Below are 26,437 nucleotides of genomic sequence, written 5' to 3'. Positions count from 1 at the left end.
CCAAGTTTGCTGAAGTCGACCGCTCCACGTTGATTTGGTATCGACAGCAACGTGCTGCTGGTGTGATGGTACGTGGTACGGAGCTGAAGGCTGCTGCTGAGAAGTTCGCACGGCTTCAAGATGCCCTAGACTTCAAGGCATCCAAGGGCTGGCTCTTCGCGTTTAAGTTACAGCATGGCCTTACCAACTGTAAGTCTCATGGCGAAGCTTTGGATGCTAATGAGGATGGAGTAGATGAGTTTCGGCACAAGGTGAAGGGCTTGATCGACAGGGAGGGCCTCACTCTCGGTCAAGTCTACAACGCTGATGAAACTGGTTTATTCTATCGCTCTTTGCCTACGAACACTCTAGCCGAGGAGACGGAAAACCTTCGCCGCTACAACATCAAGTCTGCCATTTACAACTGGGCCAGTGCATGGAAGGAAAGCCCTGTCAAGACTCTAGAAAATGGTTGGTCTCGTCTGCTTCTCGGAATGGATGTCGAGTACGATTTCCTAGGTTTCGACATGGATGACTTCCATGCACGTCTACGTGCACACGGCGACGATGTTGATGTGGACGAAGTGCGTGAGTGGTTGGATGACGACGAGGGCGATCCTGGGAATCAGACCCTGTCTGATATCGAGATCATATCTTCAGTTGCAGGTGTCAGTACCCAGCTTGAAGATTACGACGGGGATGGCGATGATGATGCGGACTCCTCTCAGCATGACACAACTCCAGCCATCCCCAAGCTGCGCGCACTCTGGGAACACCTAGAGTTCGTTTTCGACTACCTGGAACACCCGGACTGCGACAGGGAGATGGGGCCCTTGGGACTTGTGGAGGAAGTGCGTGCTTTCAGGCAGCACATCATCAATTGTCAGAATCGTCGTTCCTTGCGTCAATCAACGATTGACAGCTTTTTCAGGCCCGTGACCCCCGCTGTGCCCAGCCCTGGCTCCACTCCGTTGCCTCCCCAAGACGGGCCCTCATGCTCTGAGCCACAGCCCAGCACATCAGCCACGGTGGAGTCACCGCTCGACCTGAGTTTGTGTCTATCTTCTGAGTCATCTGCAGTGGGTACCCCATCACCACAACCCAGCGACGCACCCCTAGGTCACCTGCCAGCGATACTCTCAGACTCTGACTGTGATTAAACGCAAGAACTTCTCCACTAGACCACACGGAAATTTAGTGTTGTGCAGTGAAAGAATAACAGTGCATACAGCATTGTAAAGAAAGTAGAAATTTGAGTGAAAAGACAAAATTTTTGGACTAAATTTAACGTAAATAAACTTGTGATTTGTTTTGAAATTGGTTTTATGAGTGGAAAGACTTAAAGTGCAGAGTGCAAAACTTATTACGTTACAATGGAGCATAAGACAAGAGTGCGCAGTGTGAAGAGAATGGACTTCTGAGTGCGAATGACTAAGTTCAATGCAAGACTTCATGAACAGTGTACTGCAAGTGCTTCAGGAAATCCTTCTTACTGTCAGAGTCTGAGAGGAGGCAGTTATTCATCGAGATGGCCATGGACTTGCTGTAAGTAGGCAGAATGTTTCATACTGTACTGTACTGTATTTTCCATACTATACTTACCTCAAACACCTCATTTCACTCTTTTATGTCCCTTATTGGTGTGAATATGTTCATCTTAGGTGCTATGCATGTGCAGTAGGGAGGTGTTTTTCTGAGTTAGGCTAGGTTAGGGTCCATAAGTACCAGTCCAGGAGCCAGGGACTTGTAAGTACCCAGAATGTTTAATATTGTATGAACCTACCTCAAAAACCTCATTTGATGCTTCTTTTGCATTTATTTCAGTCTTTTATGTCCCTTATTGGTGTAATTTGGGTCTTAAATAGGTGCTATGCATGTCCGGAGGGAGTTGTATAGGTGTTTTTCTGAGTTAGGGTCCATAAGTACAAGTCCAGGATGCTGGTGCCCACTATCCGGACAGGACCACTTTCCAGACATGCCTATGGCTCTATTACGTCGGATAGTGGAGGGATTACTCGAGCTGACCCTCGAGAACACCGTGTGGGGCCTCGTGGAACCGTTGAAGAACCAGGGCTACACGTTGTTCATGGACAACTACTACAATTCTGTAGCCCTAAGCGAACAACTCTTCACTGCAGACCTTTACATGTGTGGGACGCTACGGCTGCCTAGAGGAGCACCACCCCAGCTGCAGGCCTTCGCCAAAGTTAAGAGCCTGCCCAATGGGGGCATGGCATACATGCACAAGGACAATGTGCTCGTCTTGCTGTGGAGGGACATGCGCGCTGTTAACATGGTGTCCATCTTCCATAGCGCCAACACTATTCCCAAGAGGGTTCGAGGGACAGGCGGACAACCTATGTGGGGAAGGTTGTCAACAGCCCGTTGGTGAGCAGGACTACAACAGGTACAAGGATGGGGCGGATCATTTCCATCAGTTGGTCCAGTACTACCCCATCCAATGGTAAACCGTCAAGTGGATGAAGAAGATCACATTCTACCTCGTCTACATGGCATTCTTCAACGCGTACGCCTCATGCAAAAAGTACAGATGCACAACAGTAACTCTTCTTGAATTTATGGAGCTGATCATCTACGATCTTCTGCGTTTTCATGAGGAGGATTGGCCCACGTCTGGACACATCATCCACCACGCCCCAGACCTTCCAACCTGACGGCCAGCACCACCAAGACCTGGCATCCACCAGGCACAGGTACCAGCCACAGAACAGGTGCAACCACCACCAGCACCAGTACTGCCTGCAGGAGGACCGCCACAGGTGCCAGCACTGCCACCAGCACCACCTGCAGGAGGACCACCACAAGTGCCAGCACTGCCACAACCTCCAGTTGCTGGTCCATCGGGAGAACCTATGCCTGGGCCTGCAGCTAACACTCTCACATGACAGGACCATGGAGCACCAGGGCATCCAATCAAGCGTCGCCATGTGATAGACGACAACATCATGTTGGACTGCACTCTGGGCCACCACCAGGTGAGGTTCCCCAATGGGAAGAGGCTCAGGTGTACCTTGTGCTTCAGGTTGGAGGTGAGGAGAGACATAAGGAACATGTATCCTGTACGTGATGTGCCACTTTGCACGGGTGATTGTTTCATGTGACACGAAGCTGAGCGATACCTTCACCAGTGGAGCACACACACATACAGACACATACACACACACACACACACACACACACACACACACACACACACACACACACACACAAACACACGCACACACACAGGTTGTTGACAGAGACGAAGCTCTTCTTGGATCGTGGGGAAATAATCGCTGAATCAGCGGCAAAAAGGAGACCAGCCTATTGTGATTATGTAAATGAGTGCATAAGTGGTGGGCCCATCAGACAACAGTTAATAAAACTGCAGGTTTCAGTCATAAAGAGTACAAGATACAGTGGAAACAGAGTTTCCATATGGTTGCATCATGGCGGAGAGGGACAATGCTTTATTTACATCTGGCGAGAGGGATTTCGTGGGCTTCTCTGAAGATGGTGTGGGAAATGGAAGTTGAACCAAACAAGAGTAGCAGGAGTAGAGAAAACAGTGGAGAGGAATGTCCAGGAGTTAAAAAAGGTATGGGCAGTAATTAGAGAGTTGCAGGAATGGACCCAAGAGCAGGAGAAAGAAATCAAAGTCCTACAGAATAAACTGGAAACAGTTTGCACACACACTGCTGAACAAGAAAGAGAAGTCACAGAATTAAAAGTGAGTAACGAATCTACCTCTAATGAAATAAAACAGCTCAAGAGAGAGAATATAAGGTCAGAAGAAACAGGGGCAGGATGAGAAGTACACTAGATGAATATGAATCAAAGTCAGGGATGCAAGATGAGCACATTAAGAAAATCAAGGAGCAAGATAAGGGGTGGAAGAAAATTCAGGAAGAAGGAACTGTAAATTTGAAAGAGATCATAGAACAACACAGCAAGGAAAAGGTGGAGAAGGAAGTGGTTAGGGTACTGAGAAGTAGAGAATCTTTATTCAGGGATGTAGCAGATAAGAAAAAATGTGTAATACAGTAATTTCAGGAGTAAAAGAAAAAAGTATGACAGTAAGATCAGAAAGAGAAAGAGAAGAACTGAGTAAGCTTAAAGAGATAATATCAGCAGTCATGGTGGGTAACAACGAAGCTCAAGAAGAGACAGGAAGTGTTCAGGTTAGGAAAGTACGAAGAAGGAGGAGCGAGGCCACTGAAGGTAAAGTTTAAGTCCAAGGTAATTGTAAACAAAATCATCAATAAAACATGGAAACTGTCAGACAAAGAGGGGTTCAAAAATGTTTGGATAAGGAGAGATGCAAATGAGGAAGAAAGAGCTAAAATAAAGGAGTTAGTGATGGAAGATAAGGCAAAAAATGAACAGAGAACCGAGGAGTGTTCTATTGGAGAGTTATTGATCAGAAATTGAGGAAGTGGTACCGACGAAGAGAAGGAGAGAAGAGGGTATAAAAAACAAAGAAAAAAGTTTGAAAGTGGCATATACTGTACTAATGTTGATTGTTTAATATTGGCAAAGTTAGAAAACAAAGATTTCTTGAGAGTACATGAATCTGATGTATTGTGCTTTGTAGAGACCAAGTTAAGAGAGGATATTGATTTCCATATGGGAGATGGTAAATACAAACTATGGAGAAGAGACAGAAAAGTAAAAACAAGATGAGAAGTGATGATACAGTGAAGAACAACATAAATGTAGATACTGTGGAAATGGGAGAGGGTAGGGCTGAAGTGATAAATGTGACATTACAAACTGGAGAGAATGGTGGGAGAGATATGGCAGTAGTATGTGTTCCCCCTAAGACAAGAGCATGGAATGACGATGAATACCAGATGTTGTCAGACATGGTTAGTTATCTACAGAAAGTGACTGAGAATAGCAACAATATAATTCTAGTGGGTGATTTCAATTGTAAAGAGGTGAACTGGGAGGAATGGGATTCAGGAGGCAGTGAAGATTCATGGGACACTACGTTGTTAAATATAGCAATGAATAATGTAATGACACAGTGGGTCAAAGAAGAGATACGATTCCGAGGTGAGGACACACCAGCAAGATCAGATTTACTGCTAACCAAAGAACCTGACGTAATTCAATCTTTGAAATATCTGTGTCCTATAGGAAAAAGTGATCATGTGGTCATTGAGTTCCAGATGATAACAGGGAACGTGGTGCCATTAGACGAGATTTATAGGCAAGGAAGATACAGCTTTGGGAAAGCAAACTTTACAGGATTGAGAAAATTTTTTGAAAATGTGGACTGGAGAAAATTCAGAGAAACAGGAGAGATACAGAAGTGGGATATCTTTCTAGACCTCTATAATTCGAGAATGGAAAAATATGTGACAAGAGTAAGCGGGAAAGAAAACAGGAAAAAGGAGTGGTTTAATAGAAGGTGTATAATAGCAAAAAAAAAGAAAGGGACATGGTATGGAACAACTGGAGAAAGAGAGGTAATAACACAACAAAGGAAGAATATAAAAGAACTAGAAATGAATATACAATAATACACAGAGAGGAAGAAAGGAACTTTGAAAAATGTATAATAGACAAATTTAAGGAAGAACCCAAATTGTTTTATAGATTTGTCAATGGCAAATTTAAACAAATGGAAAGAATCGCCAAACTGAAAGTAGAAGGAGAAGTCCATAAAGATGCGGCAATGCAAGCTGAAATAATGAACAAATGTTTCCAATTGGTTTTCTCTAATGAAGAGAGGTTGTGGAGGAGGAGAGAGTGACAAGAAATAGTGATTAAAAATATAAAACTGGAAGTGCAGGAAGTGTATAAATTACTGGAAACTCAAGATGTAAGGAAACCCCAGGACTGGATGGAATCTCTAATTGGGTACTGAAGGAATGCAGAAAACAACTGGCAGATAAGATACACAGTTTAACTGTGTGTTCCCTGAAAGAGGGGAAAGTGCCTCGGGAATAGAAGAGGGCAAATGTGGTACCAGTTTATAAGGGAGGAAACAAGGAAGAACCGCTGAATTATAGACCAGTGTTCCTAACCAGCATGGTCGCAGAATTGTGTAAGAGAATCCTGAAAGATAGATGGTTAAAGTATCTGAATGAGATGAACATTTTGGCTGAAAGTCAGTTTGGATTTAGAAGTGGAAGATCATGTGTTTCCAACTTGTTGAGCTTTTACTCAAGAGCAATTGACATGCTACAGGAGAGAGACGGTTGGGTTGATTGTGTGTATTTAGATCTGGAGGTCTTCGACAAGGTACCCCATCTAATATACTATAGCAGTAGCTGTGTGTGTGTGTGTGTGTGTGTGTGTGTGTGTGTGTGTGTGTGTGTGTGTGTGTGTGTGTGTGTGTGTGTGTGTGTGTGTGTGTATTTTGGGCAGCCAAAACCACACATTCAAATCGCACCAAAATTGGCACAAAAATCACAAAAAATTTGATGATATGAAAAAACTTGGTCCCATCATAACTGAAAACTTTTACTATAATTAATGAGCGATCAAAGTTTGACCAAAAAACACTGCTCCCGGCATTAGTGTGTGAAATTAGGGTTGCGTTCTCCGTAGAGTTTTTGACGGCTTTATATCGATGTCGCATTGACGGCTGAGTGACAACGTTAGACTAGAACAGAACATAAACGTGTCTCAGATTACCTGAAATTATCGCAACGCGCGCGTGAAGCACGAGGAAATAAGTGAGAAGCAAGAGAAAGCGAGCGTGCAGCGCGAGAGCCCTCTGTTGTGTGTATTTAGATCTGGAGAAGATCTTCAACAAGGTACCCCATAACAGACTAATGTAGAAATTAGAGCATATTGGAGGACTGAAGGGAAACCTCCTGGAATGGATAAGAGACTTTTTGAGAGAGAGACAAATGAGGACAGTAATAAAGGACAAGATGTTTGGATGGAGGGAAGTAACAAGTGGAGTCCCACAGGGCTCAGTGCTGGCACCAGTAATGTTCCTAATTTACGTAAATGACATGGTAGATGGAGCAAACAGTCATGTAAGTCTGTTTGCTGATGATGCAAAGATCGTGTGGAAGGTAGAGGCTGAGGAGGACTATAAATTGCTGCAGAAGGATCTGGATAGGATACATGACTGGAGCCGGATGTGGGAAATAAAATTCAATGCAAAGAAATGTAAAATATTGGAAATGGGTAAAAGTACCAAGAGGCCATCACTGAATTATCTGATGGGTAATGAACCTATCACAGAAGCAAAAGAAGAGGAAGATTTGAAAGTACTGGTCCAGGATAGTTTGTCTCCTGAAAAACAAATTAACAAGACAGAGAGACGTATTAACTCTTGACTAATATAAGAGTAGCATTTCATTACGTGAATGAAAAGATGATGAAATCTGATAGTGGCCATGATCTGCTCCAGGTCAGAATATGCAGCAACAGTGTGGTCCTCACACAAAAAGAAAGATATAAACAAGACTGAGAGAATACAAAGAACGGAAACCAAGATGGTCCCCAGTCTGGCAGATATCGTACAGAAAGAGGCTAGAAAAGTTGGATTTGCCTTCCTTAGAGGATAGGAGAGAGAGGGATGACGTGATTGTGGTGTTCAGGACCATGATGGGAGTAGATAAAATTGACAGAGATCTATTTGCTTGGGATAAGAGAGTAACAAGAGGACACGGAATGAAATTGAAGAAGCCAAGCTGTTTGATGGATATCAAGAAATATAGCTTTCCTTATATATGCACAGACCTGTGGAATAGCCTGGACAAAGAGATCGTCCAGTTTAAAAACTTAAATGAGTTTAAAGCAAAATTTGTCTTATTGAGAAACAGAGACAGGATCCCACGAGGTAGCTCATTTCCTGTATATCACAATTAGGTAAATACAATTAGGTACACACACACACACACACACACACACACACACACACACACACACACACACACACACACACTCAAATACCCATACACAGTACAAAACTCCTCACCTCCAAACCCATCTGGTCATGCAGGAAGAGCATCATCATTGGAGAAGTAAGTGATTTTCTTTTTTATTTATCTATTTACCTATCTTTATGTCTGTATATTTACACATACAGTACATATATACTGTTCTTTTCATCAACACAAATGAGAGGGAAATAAGTTCTGCTTGTTTCATTTGCCAGCAACAGGTGTAGTGTTCATGTGTGGTTTCTGAGTGGAATTAAAAAAAAAAAAAAAATCAGATGTAATTTTATAGTAGTAGTTGGAATAAAACCAAAAAAAGCATACCTAGCAAGCATAAAAATATTTGTACACTATGGGAAAATACCGTAAGTAGCCACGGCTGATGGCAGTTCAGCGCGTGGGTGGGTACACCATAGTTTTTTTGTATTTTTCTCAAAAACTATGAGGCACTGGATCACCATTCTGGTCTCAAATGAAAGACCATGAAATTCTGCATAAGAAGATAAAATAAAAACGTTACACTGCCAAGAAAAGTTTTTAGCTAGAGCTCCCCAAATAAACACTGTTGTCTGTCGGAAATGGGTTTTATTTTTTCGCTTATTACTCGAAAACCATACCTCACATCAAAATGCCAATGATCCCATTTGAAAGCTAATAAAATTCTTTTTCCAATTATGGTATAACATGTACAGATAGTTTAGTAAACATCTGAGTTATGATGTTGGGAAGTGAGATGAAGGTTCGCGAATGTTTATTCACACCGCTCTAACGTATGCATAGTTTTTTTTTTTTTTTTTGCTTATTGTGTTGAACAAACGTCGATGAATAGGAATATGTGGGTTTTGTGGCAAAATAAATATGTTTGGGTGGTGAAAATATGCCGAGAATACATTTTTGGAGCAGGCGGCGGGCGGCAGGGTGTGGGGAGAAGGCAATGTGTCATGGAACATAAAACTTTTTAAAACTTACCACGCGCGAAAGGGTTAATGGAAGTGTCAATGAGTAGTATAGAGCATCAAATACAATATCTTGAGAGTTACTGATATAGTGTGTGAACGGGCCCTCCAAGATATTAGGTAAGATTGTGGTGGCAGGATGAGGGTGTAGAAGCAGCAGTTAAGGAGAAAAGAAGACTTCTCTGCAAATGGAAATGGGGTGGTAACAGAGAGGAATACCTGGCTACCAAGTGTAGGCCCAGAAAGGAGGTATACAGGGCAATATTTGAGTGTCAGCAGACTTTTACTGAACAACCTAAATAGTGCTGAGAGGAAGAATGTTCAATTTAAGGTGACAAATCTGATGAAGAGGGAAAAGAGTGGTATCATAGGTGAGCCGTGTGTGAAGAATGATGAAGGAAAAGCAGGGGTGGACAGTGAGGATATTGAAGACATCTGAAGGGAGCATTATAACCAGCTGCTGAATGAGGAATTTAACAGGAACAGGGAAGGTTTGGAATGAGTAAATTCAGTGTCTGGCCCTTGGCCTCTGACTGATGATGCTACTGTGAGTAAGGTAATAGGCAGGATGTAGTTGGGGAAGACGGCAGGTGTGTCAAAGATGACTGCTGAAAAGTTGAAGGCCTCACGAAATATAGGAGTGGGTTTAGTTACTGATCTGATAAAACAAATTATAAATTAGTGTGTTGTCCCAGATGACTGGCTGAAGAGTGTGCATGAATGTGTACAAGGGAAAGGGTGATGCACTGGAAACAGAAAATTATAGAGGTACATAACTTTTTGACCAGATAATGACAGTAATGGAAAGAGTCCCAGAAGGTATGATACGGGACAGAATAGATACTGGTGAGATGTAATCTGGGTTTATGCTAGGCAAAGGGATCACTGATGCCATATTGACTGTCCGACAACCTCAGGAAAAATATACAGGAAACAAAAGGGAGATGTAATTTGTTTTTGTTGATTTGGAGAAGACCACTGAGAATTCCTAGGGAGATGATGAAGTGGGCAATGAGAAAGCTTGGGATCAAGGAGCAGCTGGGTAGTGGTTATGGTTTTGCATGAGAGTGCTCGCACCCAGGTGAGAGTGAATGGAAATTTAAGTGATGAGTTTTCCATGGATGCTGGCATGCATCAGGGGCCAGTCTTGAGTCCTTTACTGTTTGTCAAGGTGCCTGAGGCTCTCTATGTGATTTCAAAAAGGACTCCCAGGGGTATGCTGTATGCTGATGACTTGGTGTTGATTGCAGAGAATGAATGGTGAGGTGAAAGAAAGATCTGGGAACAGAAAAATGGAATGGGGGACTAAGGTTTGAGAGTAGAGCTGACTAAAACAAAAAGTGATACCTTGGGCCTGTGACGGTGCTGTCGATGCAGGGAGAGTGTGTCCATGTGAAGTTTACCACAAAGGTGTGGGAAGTAACTCCATCTTGAGCAGCATTTGTGACTGAGCCACTTATTGTTTGTTATGGTGCTTGAAGCTCTCTCACCTGACTTCAGAAAAGGACTCCCATTGGAGATGTTGTTGCTGGTGACTTGGTGCTCATTGCAAACAATGAAAGGGAGGCGGAGGAAAGCTTTCGTATGTGGAGAGATGGTATGGGGCACAAAAGTTTGAGAATAAATACAGATAAAACAAAAGTGATATCTAAGGCTGGTGGCAGTACAGTACTCCCTCATTATCGACGTTTTTTTTATCGACGTTTTTTTTTTCTGCTGGGAGTTATTTAAATTATTATTATTAAAAAAATAAAAAAATAAAGAATTGTATTGGCACCTCCTAGCAAGTTTGCGCGCCATCCCGCCAGGTGTCTCTGGCTGCTCGCGGCATGTTCCCGCCAACCCAACAAACAACAGCATCAGTCCACGTTGGTCTGTTGTTCTCACATCGTGTTCGGCCACATCTAACGTGCTTTCGCGATCATCATGGCTCCGAAGTGCCCTTGTAACACTCCAACTGGAAATAAGGCAGCTAAGAGAGCAAGGAAAGTACTTACCCTGGAAATAAAGAACGAAATATTACAAAAACTTAGAAGTGGAATGAGCTATGCAGCGGTTGGTTGCGAGTATGGCAAGAATGAGTCCAGTGTTCGTGGCATAAAACGATGCATGTGAGAGATGATGCCTTGGTGAAAATGGAAAAGGCACTGAATATTTGGACTGAGGACTTAAACCGCCGACACGTGCCGCTAGACTCCCAGCTCATCAGAAACAAAGTAAAACAACTCTATGCTCGGTTTGTGGTGAAAGCAGTGGTGTTGGTGAAGATAATGGTGATGAAAGTGAGGCAGGTGAAAATAGTGATGAAAGTAATGACGATGGTGATAGGCCTAGTAACGTTGGTGCTTCTAGGCAAAAGAAATTTGCAGCCAGCAAGGGCTGGTTCGAGAATTTTAAGAAAAGGTATGGCCTACATAACATTAGGATGACTGGTGAAGCAGCTTCAGCAGATCAGATAGCAGGAGAATCTTACCCACGTGACTTCGCTGAACTTATAAGGGAGAAAGGGTACAGGCCTGAACAAATGTTTAATGCAGACGAAACAGGCCTGTGGTGGAAGAAAATGCCTAAAAGAACGTACATTTCGAAGGAGGAGAAAAGTGCGCCAGGCTTTAAAGCAGCAAAAGATCGTGTGTCTGTGCTGTTGTGTGGTAATGCAGCAGGACATATGTTAAAACCCATGCTCCTGTATCATTCCAAACGTCCACGTGCTTTAAAAAATAGAGACATGAACCTCTTGCCTGTGTTTTACCGATCAAACAAGAAAGCATGGATGACAGCTGAATTGTTTCTTGATTGGTTCCACAACTGTTTTGTCCGAGAGGTGGAAAAATATTTGGCAAACCTGGGAATGGAATTTAAAGTTTTACTTGTTTTGGACAACTGTCCTGGGCATCCAGAAAGTTTAAAATTTGCCCACCCCAACGTTGGAGTTGTCTTCCTCCCCAAGAATACAACCTCAATTTTGCAACCAATGGATCAGGGAGTCATCGCTGTTTTCAAAGCAAAATATGCAGAGAAAACACTTGCCATGATCAGGGAGTCTCTTGATGAGAAAAGTGAGGCCACAAGCAGGGAAATATGGAGGCAGTATAATATCGCCCAGTGCATAGCTTTCATTAAAGAAAGTCATGACGAGTTGACAACAAAATGTGTGAACTCGTGTTGGAGAAAATTATAGGCCTGACGTCGTAAACGATTTCCAAGGATTCCCCTCTATTGTTCCCCAGTTACTCAACATCGTGAAGCTGGCTCATGAAGTTGGTGGTGACGGTTTTTCAAATTTACGACCTGAGGAGATAGAAGATGAACTTCTGGGACATGCTGGTGAAGCCCTGACAGATGAGGAACTAGAACAACTCATCGAGGTTCGAGAGCAGGTTGAGGATGAACTAGAAGAGGAACAGCTCCCGACACTTACTCTGGAAAACCTAGGAGAAGTGTTAAGAATGACACAGGCCTTCACTGATCATCTGTTTGAAACAGATCCATCGCTTGAGAGGTCACTTAAAACGAAGAGGTTGCTGGAAAGTGCCATGATGCCCTACGTGGAGATTCAGCGATCTATGAGGAAGAAATATCTCAGACCAAAATTGAGCACTTCTTCAGACCAGTCTCCAAAAACTGACAGCACTACAATAAACTGAATGGTGAGCAGAATTACATTTCTGTATAGTTTACTGTTTAAGATATGGAATTTGTTATAATGTTAAAGACGAGTTGGATTTTTTGTCAATAAAGGATATTTCTTGCAAAAGTTAAGCTGAGATTAAATATGAAATATACGAGCATAGAGTTGAATTTTCCTAAAAGAAGATCCTAGCGAAAGCTAGGCTGATTCATCTTTGATAGCATAAACTGCCATACAGTCGTGAAAATTTAGGTCTGGGAGAAATGGAATACAAGAATGAAAGGAAGCTCTTGAGAATGAAAGTAAATGGGAGAGTGTGATCTCTCTGGTATGAGCTAGCAGCACCACGTGTGTGTTGTGAAGATCGTCGCGAACAGCTGATCTAACGTAACATTTGCCTCATACTCTCAGTTATTAGAACGTATGAATGACCACTGATTGCATTGCGCAGTTGACCCTTGTGCGGTGTAGTGCGGTGAGGATCTGTCCATTCTCCCCTTTGGGGCTAAGATGCGAATGAATGTGTTTGAATGGATGAGTAAATGGGGAGTGTGTCATCCTGTCTCGGCTACCTCCCTTTCCTTGGGAGAAGCAGCCTAGGTATATAGATAGATAGATAGATGAATGACCACCACTGCTGCTTTTGTTTTGTGTGGTTTTTTTTTTACACACTCGGTTATGTAAACATATGGATGGCTACAACTGCTGGTTTCGCCTTTTATTTTTAGATGGAGTGAGGTGTAAGTGGAGAGAGAAGTGACGATACAGCAGCCATTACAAGTTGAGGTCCAGTGTACGACCATTACTCATCAACATCAGAGATTATGCTATTTTTTCCATAATTCTTTACTTAATATTAGTAGTTTTATTATGATATTCAGTTTTTCAATTGCCTAACTAATTTATTTCTAAGAAACACTAAAACTAAATTGCATATTACATACGAGTGACTGAAGGGATACCAAAATATATAAACAAAGGGTACCTGACCAGACAAAAATCAGTATCGACGGTTTTAGGCATCGACGGGTATCTTAGGTACCTAACCCCCGTCGATAATGAGAGTGTACTGTACAGTAATCCCTCAATTATCCGGACGCTGGACCTTGGCTCTATTAAACCATTATCTGAATTTACTTGTTATTATCCAGAAGCAGAAGTGCTCAAGAAGTTTGGCCAGCCAGCGAACATGTCAAAACATTTGGTATCTTGGCTGCTGGGCTCGAGTTGTGAGCAGGAAGTAGTCTGTAACTCACAATCTAAGCTAAAATGTTCATCTGCCCCTGTGCTGAGTGGTCAAAGTCATGCGCTCGTCTGATCACTCCCAATGAACCTCCCGCACCCAAATAGTACAACTATAACCCGCAAGTGCTTTCAAAACATCCATACACATCCCCACTGAACGTCCAGTATCGTGTGGCCACTGGGCTAAGTCTTTCCTAACTGCCACTGTGATTGCAACACAGACCACAAGCCACTTGTACCTGTTCGGTCAGAGCAGTCGTCCACCTATCAAACGCTGAATGTCATGCGGCCACCGGGCTATGTCTTGCCCAACCACCACCACCATCGAACATAGGCCACAAGCCATGAGTACATGTTTGGTGACAGCAGCTGTCCACCTCTCTACTGAACACTGAAAGTCTCACAGCCACCAGGAGACACACACACACACACACACACAAACAAACAGAGAGAGAGAGAGAGATTCTTTCCCACGATATGCTTGCAATATCAGTACAATAATCTCTGTACAAATACATATGACAGTACAGTACTGTGTGCATATGTACTGTGCAGTACATTTCAATACGGTATGGGTATTTGTTTAAATATTACAGTCAGACACCTTAGCCATGCTGGTTAGGATAACTTATGTATTGTAATTTTGCCTGGGAAACACATGGAACATATTTTCGAGAAAATCCTATGGTTATTTTTGAACGGACGAGGTGAGCATTGTTCCTGGCTGAGAGGTACTGGTGCCCACCATGTGTGTAACACAGACCACAAGCCACGACTTAATGTATGGTAAAAGTGCCCATCCGCCTCTGTACCAAATGGCAGGAGTCCCCCAGCCTCCAGGATTAGTGCGAAACCCCCCAACACGCGCACCTGTCCGCTTCCCTACCGAATGGTCAGAGTTGCCTGGCAGGCCACATTAGTCATACACTACCTGAGGTGGTGACATACTGGTCATCCGCTGTTGCCGTCACGCACTTACCCTTGCCTGGGCAAACAAAAGTGAAGCTTATATGCAGATGACAGTTTGCTGTGTTTTGCTTCCTCTGCGCTTGGACACAACTGTTGGGTGCGATATGACCACACTACTGCTTGCTGGCAATACATGCCCGCGACTCAGTTCTTGCCTTTGTTTTGCCTCAGTCACTTGCTTGCAAGAATGGCTGTGAATGTGGTTGCTATTGTGGTGGTCCCCTACCTTCTTCAGGTTGTGGCCCTCCTATGCTGTACTGTATTCTCGTGTGTGTGGTGGTGAACCCACCACCACCTGAGATGCGGAAGAGGAAGGTTCTGACTCTGGAGATGAAATGTGAGAAACTGGGCAAGGTTGATGCAGCTGAACCATAGGACACAGTCTTCGCAAATATGATTTAGCTCGTTCAACACTGTTTGATATCAAGAAGTCACGCGATAAAGCTTACGCAGCATGGACAGGACTTCGGCAAAAGCACATGTCAGAGTGACAGGAAGGTAATGGCCCAGGCCAGGCATGCCATTATCATCCGCTTGAAACTGATGTCGTTTCGCCAGCAACGTGGTGCCGGTGTGTTAGTGCGTGGGACCAAGGTGAAGGCTGCTGTCGGGAAGTCTGCACACATGCACAACGTGCATGACTTCAAGGCATCCGAGGGATGGCTCTTCCGCTTCAAGCTTCGCCAAGAACTTACTTGCTGTATGGCACATAGCGAGGCCTTGGACACGACAGTGGAGGAAGTAGACCTGTTTCGCCAGAATGTGCAGCACCTGATCAAAGACGAGGGATTTGCCCTTCGTCAAGTCTATAACGCTGACGAAACTGGTCTGTCCTACCACTCCTTGCCCAACAACACCCTGGCTAAGGAAGAGGAGAAGACTATTCCCGGTTGCAACTTGTACAAACAACATGTCTCTGTTCTGTGCTGTGCCAATGCTAACGGGACACACCACCTCAAACCCGTTGTTGCTGGGCGTGCAAAACAACCACGTTGTCTCCATGGGTTGATGGATAGCCTGCCTGTTGTGTGGTATCATTCTGTGAAGGCCTGGTTTACCAATAAGATCTAGAGAGACTGGTTCCACCGACATTTCATCAAGGAGGTTTTCCATTATCAAACAAGGTCCTTGGTATCGTTCGCAACCAGGCGAAGGCACTCCTGCTCCTGGACAATGCCCCTACAAATCCATCTGAGAAGGATTAGGTTGCTTTTGATGGGCGGAATAGGTGCATGTTTCTGCCACCTAATATGGCTACTCTCATTCAACCTATAGCTAGAGTGTTATAATGGGTGCCAAGAGACTGCCGACGGAGGTTCCTGAACTAGGTGATGGTGGTGCTGGAGGACAAGGACGCGATCGAGGACACACATGTGGAGCAGATCTTGCAGAATCTTTGGCATTACAACCCGAAGTCTGCAGTGTTCAACTGGGCAAACATGTGGACGGAAGTATCGTGAAAACCCTCGAAAGCGATTGGTCCCCTCTCCTGCAGGGAATCAAATCTGAACACCACTTTGAGGAGTTTGACGTGGATGATTTCCAGTTGCCTTAGAACAAGTAGGTGGACGTCGAAGACATAAGGGATTGGCTGGACGATGACAGCGGCGATCCTTGTTAACCCTTTCAGGTCTCAAATAGGTCCCAAGGTCATGTTTGAGTGACGCATTTAAAAAAAAAAAGTCAGGGTTTGCAAATAAAGAAAAAAATATCATATTCATGCACAGGGAAATAATACACATCTGCCTATAAAACATTAGAGTTCTACTCACTATACAAGTGCGGCAAAAATGATGGGAAGTTGCATAGCAAGTGGTGTGTGGTAGCGTGGTGAGTATTGCCGTCTCGGTGGGTAGGTAATTTCTTGGTGCATAGGCGACATGATTGCATTGTTTGTTTGAATGTTTTTCCATTAAAAAAAAAAACAGTGCACTAATACAGTATATGTACATTATATCTCATGTGATTTGTGAATGATTCTTGAGATGTTTTCTTTACAAAAAATAAACTAAACAGTTATAAGATCAATGTAAAACTATCACTTACTAGTTACTACTGACATTGATTTTACTTTGCTCTTATTTTGCTTGGTACTGTCCAAGGCTGTGAGGGTGAGGACATGGGGATAAGCCTACGAGCTTGTCTTTTTTATGTATGTATGTTTAGTTTATTGTTGCTAACTATATCGTCCTGTGTACTTACAGGCAGCAATAGAGACAGCGATCAAATATTTATTATTTCTTAAAATTGACGGTGTTATAAGTGTAACCAGGAAATGTGAGAAACTCATGAAATATAAATCAGAAAAAAGTAAGGAGACACTAACAATCATTTGTCAACGAAAAAGGCAACACTCGCTGCATATGTATGTCTGCCTGGTAACAAATAAATGCATGGTAAATGTATAAAAGGCTATAGAAACAACCTTAGAAACCTAAAATCATAAATCTGTAATTATTCTCCCTCAGTCAGACACTCTAAAACCCAGGAAATGAATAAATATTGAGACATACAACGCGGTAATCTCTTGCTTGCCTGTGATGCGGCACTATGTGCGTAGGCAGGAGGCAGGGGGTGGGGGATTGGAGGGAGAGTGGAGGGTGGAGGGTGGGAGGTAGAGGGGTGGGGGATCAGTGGGAGGTAGGAGGGTGGAGGAAGTAGGGGGTGGGGGATTGGAGGGAAAGTGGAGGGTGGAAGGGTAGGAGGTAGAGGGGTGGGGGAATCGGTGGGAGGTAGGGGGCTGGAGGAAGGGGGATATGAAAGGGAGGAGGGAACTGAGAGCTATGTATCCTCCAGAGCAGTAAAAATATATTGCAAACAATATTCTTTTGCTAAATGAACTGTCTGATACCAAAATAGTAAAAAATATTGCCAGATCAACAGTATAATAAAACCAGTATGTGCAGCCCAACCCCCCACCATGATTAGCTCTTCCCAGACTGTTTAAACTAAAATATTGTTGATCTGCGCATGCCTGGTGGAAGCAGAGGGGTCTGGGGAGCAGCTCATATCCTCATTTCATTCACCAGCCTCACACAACAGTTTTCATTCATGCCTAAATATGTTGCCATGGGAGTGGCTAGGAGACCCCTACCGAGTAAGCCACTATAGTGGCCAGGAGACCTGAAAGGGTTAACAGACCATGTCTCAAGAAGAGATCGCCGCTACTGCCTCTGAGGACACAGAGAAGGACAGCGGGACCAACGAGGATGAGGACCCTGACTCCCAGCCCTTTGCAACTCCTTCAATCCCTTGTCTCAGTGTCCTTTGTGGTTACCTGGAGGGGGTGCTGAAGTATGCCGAGAACCTGCACTGTGACAGGAAGTTGGTGCTGCTCTGCCTGGCAATGGAGCTGCAGGAAGTCCGGGACGCTGTCATCCTCCAGCAGAATCGTCGGTCCTACCGTCAGACCAGGATCAACCCATTCCTCAAGCCTGCAACCCCTGTGAGTGCCAGCCCATTCTCACCACCACCACCACCACCACCATCTCCTTCTCTGACTTTACCATCAGACCCGCAACCAAGCACATTGACAGGCGCTGAGTTGCCGCTGGACGTTAGTTTGCGGCTGTCTTCAGAGTCTCCTGAGGTGAGTAGGCCACCATCACTGCACCGTACGTCACAGCTCACTGCCCAGCTCCAGCAGGTTCAAGAGGAGGAGGAGGACTTCTTGGACATTTGCGAGGCACAAACGTTTGCCACTAGACCACATGGGACAACTGTACGCCTGCTGGAGGTGTGCAGGTTAAGAAGCCTGTCTGCGGTGCACTGGGTGGTAAGTACCCCAACTGTATGTTTTTCAGCAGGTAACTTTAGGTTTCTTTCATGGATTCCTTGGTGTTAAAGTTTATTTAGGATAATCCTATGTATGTTTTGACGTCACAATATGGCAGAATGTCCTCAAAACACTGCCAAAAATATGAGCGGTACTGTACATAAAATAGTGTTTAGGTAGGGTGTTTTTTGGTTTTCAATTTTTTTTTTTTTGCATGGTTTTCTTGGTGTTGAAAATATTTTTGGATAATCCTATGTATGTTTTGATGTCAAAATATGGCAGAATGACTGGAAAACACTGCCAAAATAAGGAGGGGTACTGTATATACAGTAGTGTTTAGGTAGGGTGTTTTTTGGTTTTCAATTTTTTTTTTTTGGCATAGTTTTCTTGGTGTTGCAAATTCTCAATAATCCTATGTACAATTTGATGTCAAAATATGGCAGAATGACCTGAAAACACTGCCAAAATAAGGAGGGGTACTGTACATACAGTAGTGTGTTGGTCGGGAGTTTTTAGGTTTTCAATGGTTTTCTGCATGGTTTTCTTGGTGTTTACCATTACTTTGGATATTCCTATGTGTGTTTTGATGTCTAAATATGCCTGAATGGCCAGAAAACAATGACAAATTAACCATAAGTACCGTACAACTAGGTTAGGTATAGGTTGGAGATGGGTATAGGTAGGGTCTGGGTATGGTAAGGGAATAGTGTTTATAATCCGTATATTGCCACTACCCAGACATGCCTTTGGCTCTATTATGTCTGGATAAATGAGGGATTACTGTACTGACAAAGCAGGGGGAGTGCGGCCATGTCCAGTTTGCCACAGAGGTACGTGAAGTGACTCCATCTTGTGCAGTGTATGTGGTAAGTGGGTACATAAGAGATGTATTGGAATTAGAGGTAGGCTGTGAAATAATGCTGATTTCATGTGTTCGGTGTGTCGGGTAGAGCACGTAAGGATTGACAGGCGTGAATGGACTGATCTTTCTGCAGTGTCTTTTGAGTGCATGGAGGAATTTTGAAAGGAATGATCTTGCTGGAGAGTCTCTTGATCGTGTGGATGAGTTTCGTTATTTGAGGGACATGTTACAGGCTCGAGGTGGGGCTGGAGCTACCTCTGTGGCTATGATAAGGAGTAGTTGGAAGAAGTTCAAGGAGTTGTTGCCTCTCCTAACACTGAGCAGGCTCTCCCTCCATGCTAAGGGATCCTCATATGCGGCATGTGTTAGGAGTGTCATGCTGTACCTTAGTGAGACCTGGGCACTAAACGAAGGGGATATTTAAAGACCCAAATGTACAGAAATGACAATGGCTATATGGATGTGTGGTGTGTCCTTGAATGCGAGGCCTGAGGGAGCCAGGATAAAATCTGAAGAGCATGCGGCATGTGTTAGGAGTGTCATGCTGTACCATAGTGAGACCTGGGCACCAATCGAAGAGGATATTTAAAGGATCAAATGTACAGAAATGACAATGGCTATATGGATGTGTGGTGTGTCCTTGAATGCAAGGCCTGAGGGGGCCAGGATAAAATCTGAAGAGTTGTGAGGAAGGATGTGACTTAAATGTACTGGTACTGTGATGAGGTGGGGTAGATGGAGGTGGTTTGGGCAAGATGAGAGGATGGGGGATGACGATTATGTGCGAAGGGTGAGAGGGATAAACATCGAGGGTAGGACTGCAAGACGCAAATAAAAAATGATATGGGACAAAGTCATAAAGTGTGACCTCAGGAATAAGGGACTGAAGAAGGAGGCTGTCAGAGATTGAGCTGCATGGAGAGCTGCCATTGGATGACCAAGGTCAATGCAAGCAAGCTTGTTGATGCCTTTATAAAAGTCTCGTTGTCAGTCAGGGATGTGTCACAATTTTTTTCCTTCAACTCTTAATGTAAACTGGGAGAAACTGGTAAATCAGCTTTATAGGTAGCAACGGAACTTCAATGGCAATAACTGTGCAATTTACTGTGGAATTAACAGCAAAGAAGAATGACAATAAAGACAACATATAACAAGGACCTCTGTGAAAGGGGTCTACAAAACACTGACCTCTGGGTAGAAGAAGATGTGTAAGGTGGAGAACTTGATCAGCCTTGCCCCAAGATAAAGTGTACTGGAGGGCTGTAGATATGTGTTGGCTGTATGCTTCAGTGGTTTCAGCTAAGAGACTCTTTGTCAGTGCTACAGACACAAGGAACCATACCTGAGGGAAGAAATTAACATACTGGAACAGATACACAATGGTAATGTAAACATATCTTCATCATTCAATTATAGTACTGTATATTCATAATATGTTAATGTTATGTACTGTACTTTACTTTTGGTAACAGCTGGGTAGCATACACCAAACATGAGTGAGCAGTTTTATTACTGTACACATTTTCAAGCCATGTTTTTTAGGCCCTGAAGGGTAACTAACAGGTGGCTGTGAGGATTATCACTCTGTAACTGGAGAAGTGACCCACTCCCACCTAATGCTTCATACATGGGATAGCACAGTATGTAAAGCTGCTACAGTATTGCGTGAGAGTGCAAATGGAAACTGTGTTGAAGTGACTGTCTAAGAGAGACTCTGCATACTGTCACTGAGGGAATTTCAACTTGGTACAGTGTGCGAGAACACAAAAAGACAAGGTACTGGCACTAATGCACCATCTAAAATCTCCACCCCTGGGTAGGACTGCATCCAGGTCAGGAAGACTGGTAGATGAACACACTACCAACCTGACCAATAGATGTGAGATGGTGGAAACACAAACCCATTACATGCAAATAAGTTAGCCTATGTCTTACTGGTACCTCAGGTTCTGACAAGGAGTCTACACATGCTACTGCTGCATATTCTGGGTGGAGCAGCTGCGGCATCCACCCAGGAGCCAAATTTCCTCAAATTAACCTGCACCTCACTATGGGGAAGGATCCTGCCCTGACCCTGATGAGGTGTTTTCTATCTACTACAACAGGGTATGTCCTGTACTGTACCTGTAAGACAGCCTCAGAGAAGCAGCTGCTTACTTGTGGTTGACAGGTGTGCTTGGCCAGACAAACCAGGGTTAAGCAACGCCAATAATATCCAGTACCTCACTGGTGTTACCAGAGCCTCCCAAATAGTTTAAACAGGAATTTAAGTAAAACTGATGAGGAGCAGTAAAAAATTGGTGCCATATTACTGACTGAGTTTCCTGAAGTCTGCATCTACTCCTTCACTATCACAGGCATCTCTGATGTGCATAAAATTATTCAACAGTGATTGAAATAAACTATAATAGATGTCATCATATTTACCTGGTTACTGTATTGCACTATGCCTATACCTGATGTGGTATCAATGACATTATAACAGCTGCACAAACAGTAGCTGAACCATGGAAATTACTTAAAGTATACCCAAAGGAAACTTGAGTAATGTGATGGTGTTGTTCCTCCATCGCTTCTCCCTCTGACTTCTTCATGGCTGACATTAAAATTTCTTTGGTTGATGTGTTTTCTGTCATCAATGGCCTTAATACTAACAAAACATATACTGTAAGTCCCTCGTGTTGTCCTCAAGAACTGTGCTTCTATGCAAACACTCTGCCTAAGCAAAACAAATTTTAAACCACCTTTCCTATCGTAACTTTTTCCGTCATCAGTATGGGTTCTGTCAGGCACACTCCACTAGCAATCTTCTCACCTTCCTATCAGACTCATGGTCACCCTCTTTTCAGAACTTCGGGGAAAGCTTTGCAATTACACTTGACATCTCAAAGGCTTTTAATCAAGTCTGGCAAAAAATCTTTAATTTTCAAACTGCCTTCTTGCGGTTTCAATCCTTCTATTTGTGCCTCCATCTTTAGCTTCCTTTCTGGTTATTCTATAACTGCTGTTGAAGACAGTAATTGTTCTTTTCCTAGGGCTATCAATAGTGGTGTTCCTCAGGGCTCTGTTCTATCACCAGCCCTCTCCCTTCTATTCATCAATGACCTGCGCTGTACATCTAACCCTGTTCCCTCATAAGCTGATGACTCCATCCTTCCTTTTTCCATCTGCTTCTTGCAGCATCCATCTCAGCAGTTACTTCAACAAACAAGGGATAAGGCTAAGGCACACTTAATATCTGACTTGGCTCATATCTGTTGGGATAAAAGTAATCGTGCCACTTTTAATGCATCAAAAATTCAGTTCTTACATCATTTGACCCATCAAAATCTATCACAGGAATATCCTCTAATTTTTAAGAATGCCCAACTCAATCCTGCATCATCTTTGAACACACTTGGAGCTTCATTCTCTCGGGATTTATCTTGGGGAGATCACATTAGCTACCTCTCTTGTAAAATCTGCTGCCAAGTGACTAGGTGTGCTAAGCCAACTCCAAGCTGTCTTTACCCCTGCACAGCTGTTATCTTTATACATGGGTTTTTCTTATCATTGTGTAGAGTACAACTCTCATGTATGGGAAAGCTGCCCATATACATCTCTTCTCAACATGATGGAGTCAAGGGCTTTTCGTCTCATTAACTCTCCTCCTCTTACTGGCTCCCTTCAACCTCTATCTCTTCATCGCACTGCTGCATATTTATCTTTTCTAACGCTACTTCAATGGACTGCTCCTCTGAACTGTCTGCCTACATCCCTCCATCAATACACTGGGCATGTAGCATCCATCTAGCAGCAAACTCTCATCCCTTTTCTGTCCAACTCTCTAAAGCAAGAGTCAACCATTACTCCCAGTCCTTCATGTATGCAACAAGTCAACTCTGGAACTGTCTTTCTCTGTCTGTATTTCCTACTGCCTATGACCTCCAGTCTTTTAAACACAGTGTGTCCACACATCTTCAAATGAATGGATCTTGAATTTGGCTCTCAATTATCTTACCTTTATTTTTTCTTGGAGGGAATGACTTGCAGGCTTCTAGCCTTTGGCTCCATTTTTCTTGCATTTAGAAATATATATATATATATATATATATATATATATATATATATATATATATACACTTCCAGGATTAACTCCCTCACTCCAATGACAAATTTTAAAATTTTATTCTCGCTTCTTTCATATACTTTTATTCAATTAAAGCAAAACTTTTCAAAGTGGGGCAAGTTACATACATCCTCCATTAACTCCTTCACTACTATGTTTCTCTCCAAAGCCGAATAAAATCATCTATAAGAACAGAAGTAAAAATAAAATAGAAAAATGTTATTCTGGTCAAAGGACTTCCTGTACTCATGATGAGGCAAAAAAGGACTGGACGATGGATGGATGTGAATGGGTTAAGGCATCTGGCAACAGACAGACACAAAACAGACAGACAGATAAATGGATATACATGTAGGTACCCAATACAGCAGACCTGTCCCCAGCATTAACCTGCTTGAGTGAGGATGATATTAGCTGAATGCTGAAGTTTGAAAGGATTGCTTGATACATGTTGTTATGCTGGTATTGGGAATCTGGCTCTGGAAAGATACCTACAGTAGAATCTCAAATTTAGCATGACTAGATCTGGACAAATTGATTTTCAATGGCACAACATATATTTACTAAATTGCAATTTTCTACCACAATCTTGCAATTTTTGATGGGTTGAGGCTGAAGTTTCAGACCTGAAATGTGACTAGGGCCACTTGGTTTCTGTCTGGAAACACAGTCTGGCTACATATGACCAAAAAATCACAGCCACCAATCAAAACATAAACATGGGTTATTATAAAAGATCATGTGACTAAAAGATCTTGGCCATCATTTGTGATGAAGTGAAGATGTACATTATAAAAGTTGGAAACTTATTTTTTTGATGGGAGGTGGGGGTGCTCACCATCCACTCGCTTGATGTATTGCTGCTCTCGGGTGACTGCTCTTCCCTCTCTTCCATCCTTCCTTGCTCTTCTGTCTTTCCTTCCTTCATTCTTTCCTCTTCCTTCTGTCTATGGGTAATTCTACACTGAGTGACAAGCCAAATGGTTTCCTGTACATCAGGAAACCACTTGCTATGCTGGGGGGTAATTATATGACCAAATTATGGCACCTGGTGGTTTTGTGGATAATTAAGGCGCTCCAGTCGGATTAAGCAGGTGCAGGTTTATGTCCAAGGGATGGTTGGGGTTTATAGCTCACGTATTGCCACTCAGGGATGAGTGAGGGTGGTCACTCTCATCTAAAATATCAGGACCAACTTGTCTAGCCCCGGGATCATACACTCCTCATGGGGCAACATAGGATTAGATGATGAATGGATGGATGAAAACTGTTACACTCATATGGTATTCATACTTACATCAAATTTTCATCATTCAAAATTAATTAAGTAAAGACAGATATACCGGTGTAAAAAGACCTGCACCATTAATGGCATGAACTGCATCAGCTGTTCACAAGAACAAGGAGACCATCTTATGTGGGTCAAGGATGCAGGTGCTGACACTCTAGACCTGTGAAAACACATGTATAGCAGCATCATTCATTGCACATTATATGCATTAAAAATGAGTGAGATAGACATTGGGTAAATGACTGCACAGGTACCAGTTGTGTGCATTCTGTGCATCCTTTCAGTTAAATATTAAGATGCTTAAGTCCCGATCTAGCCTGCGCAAAACAACATGTGAACAGTAGTCATGTATTGACACTGCATTATTTACAGGCAATATAACATTAAAATGAGTGTAATAAGGGTCTCGAGTGAATAGTTGTGCAGGTACCAGATATATGTACAAGAACAAACAAGCCTAACCTAGTGGATAATGTCTGCTTTCAAGAATGCATTAATTAAATCATCATCACCATCATCATCATCTAGACCTCCTTTCCCTCCCCAGGGCAGAAGTTCCCCCATGAGGAGCATAGGAAAATAACAGTAATAAAAAAAAATACTGGCCCATATTTCACTCAAAATAACAACGCTTGGCGACAATGGCCGAAATATAAGAAGAAAATGCACGATAAAAGAGGCAGATAAAACCACAAGATGTGGTTATTGGACAAGATAAAAAGCAACAGCTGGGAGGTTACTGTATGTCCCAGATGATGGAATCATTTCAGCTTTAACATTTCATACCGTATATTTTAAACACTGCCATAACATGACTTCCTCAGTATGTTATTACTAATAAATTCAATGTGTGTGTGTGTGTGTGTGTGTGTGTGTGTGTGTGTGTGTGTGTGTGTGTGTGTGTGTGTGTGTGTGTGTGTGTGTGTGTGTGTGTGTGTGTGTGTTCCTACCTAACTGTTCTTACCTAATTGTATCTTTACAGGAATAAGTACTGTCCCATGTATTAAACCATTTTTATCATACATATCCTTGAATTTATTAATAGTTTTGGCACACACACATTCATTCGGTAGTGGATTCCACTGATCAAGTGCCCTATTTGAGAAACTGAATTTCCTTACGTCTTTATCACCTCTCTTTTTATGCAGTTTTTTACAAAGTCCCCTTGCTGATGCTTCGCCATATGACATATATTCATTTATGTCTACTTTCTCTTTCCCTGAGATGCACTTATATAGCCTAATCATGTCTCCCCTTCTCCTTCTCTCCTGCAGCATTGGTAGATTCAATCTTTCTAGTCTTTCTCCATAGCTTAGATCCCTTAAGCTTGGTACCCATCTTGTTGCGGCCCTCTGTACTTTTCAATCTTATCTATGTGTTTTTTGAGGTGAGGATTCCAGACTACTGATGCATACTCCACGGTTAGTCTGATGAATGATGTTACCTTCCTCAGCATATCTTCATTGATATATGTGAATGGTATTCTCATATTAGCAAGCAATGTACACATGTTTTGTAACATCTCACTGATGTGATCATCTGGAGATAGTCTGTTATTGATAATTACTCCTAGGTCCCTCTCCCTTTCCGATATGTGTAGGGTTGATCTTCCCAACTTATAATCTCAATCTGGTCGTTTCTCACTTTTACCAAATTTAATTATGACACTTATCCACATTAAATTCAATTTGCCATTTATTGCTCCATACAT

General features: G+C 42.9%; 1 protein-coding gene across 1 annotated transcript in view; it reads right to left on the bottom strand.

Moving 5' to 3' along the window:
* LOC145403746 (gem-associated protein 5-like) overlaps window positions 1–26,437 on the bottom strand; it is a 410,271-nt gene that overhangs the window by 17,725 nt on the left and 366,109 nt on the right. The window contains exon 26 of the mRNA XM_080275424.1: window positions 20,516–20,669. Coding sequence (XP_080131550.1) covers window positions 20,516–20,669 — 154 coding nt within the window. The remainder of the gene's footprint in view (window positions 1–20,515; window positions 20,670–26,437) is intronic.

The sequence above is a fragment of the Coenobita brevimanus genome, chromosome 61 (assembly GCF_032717465.1).
Source record: "Coenobita brevimanus isolate Jiangsu-jjx chromosome 61, ASM3271746v2, whole genome shotgun sequence".
Classification (NCBI taxonomy): Eukaryota; Metazoa; Arthropoda; class Malacostraca; order Decapoda; family Coenobitidae; genus Coenobita; species Coenobita brevimanus.
The sequence above is the reverse complement of the archived record's forward strand: the minus strand, read 5'-3'. Positions and strand labels throughout refer to the sequence as shown.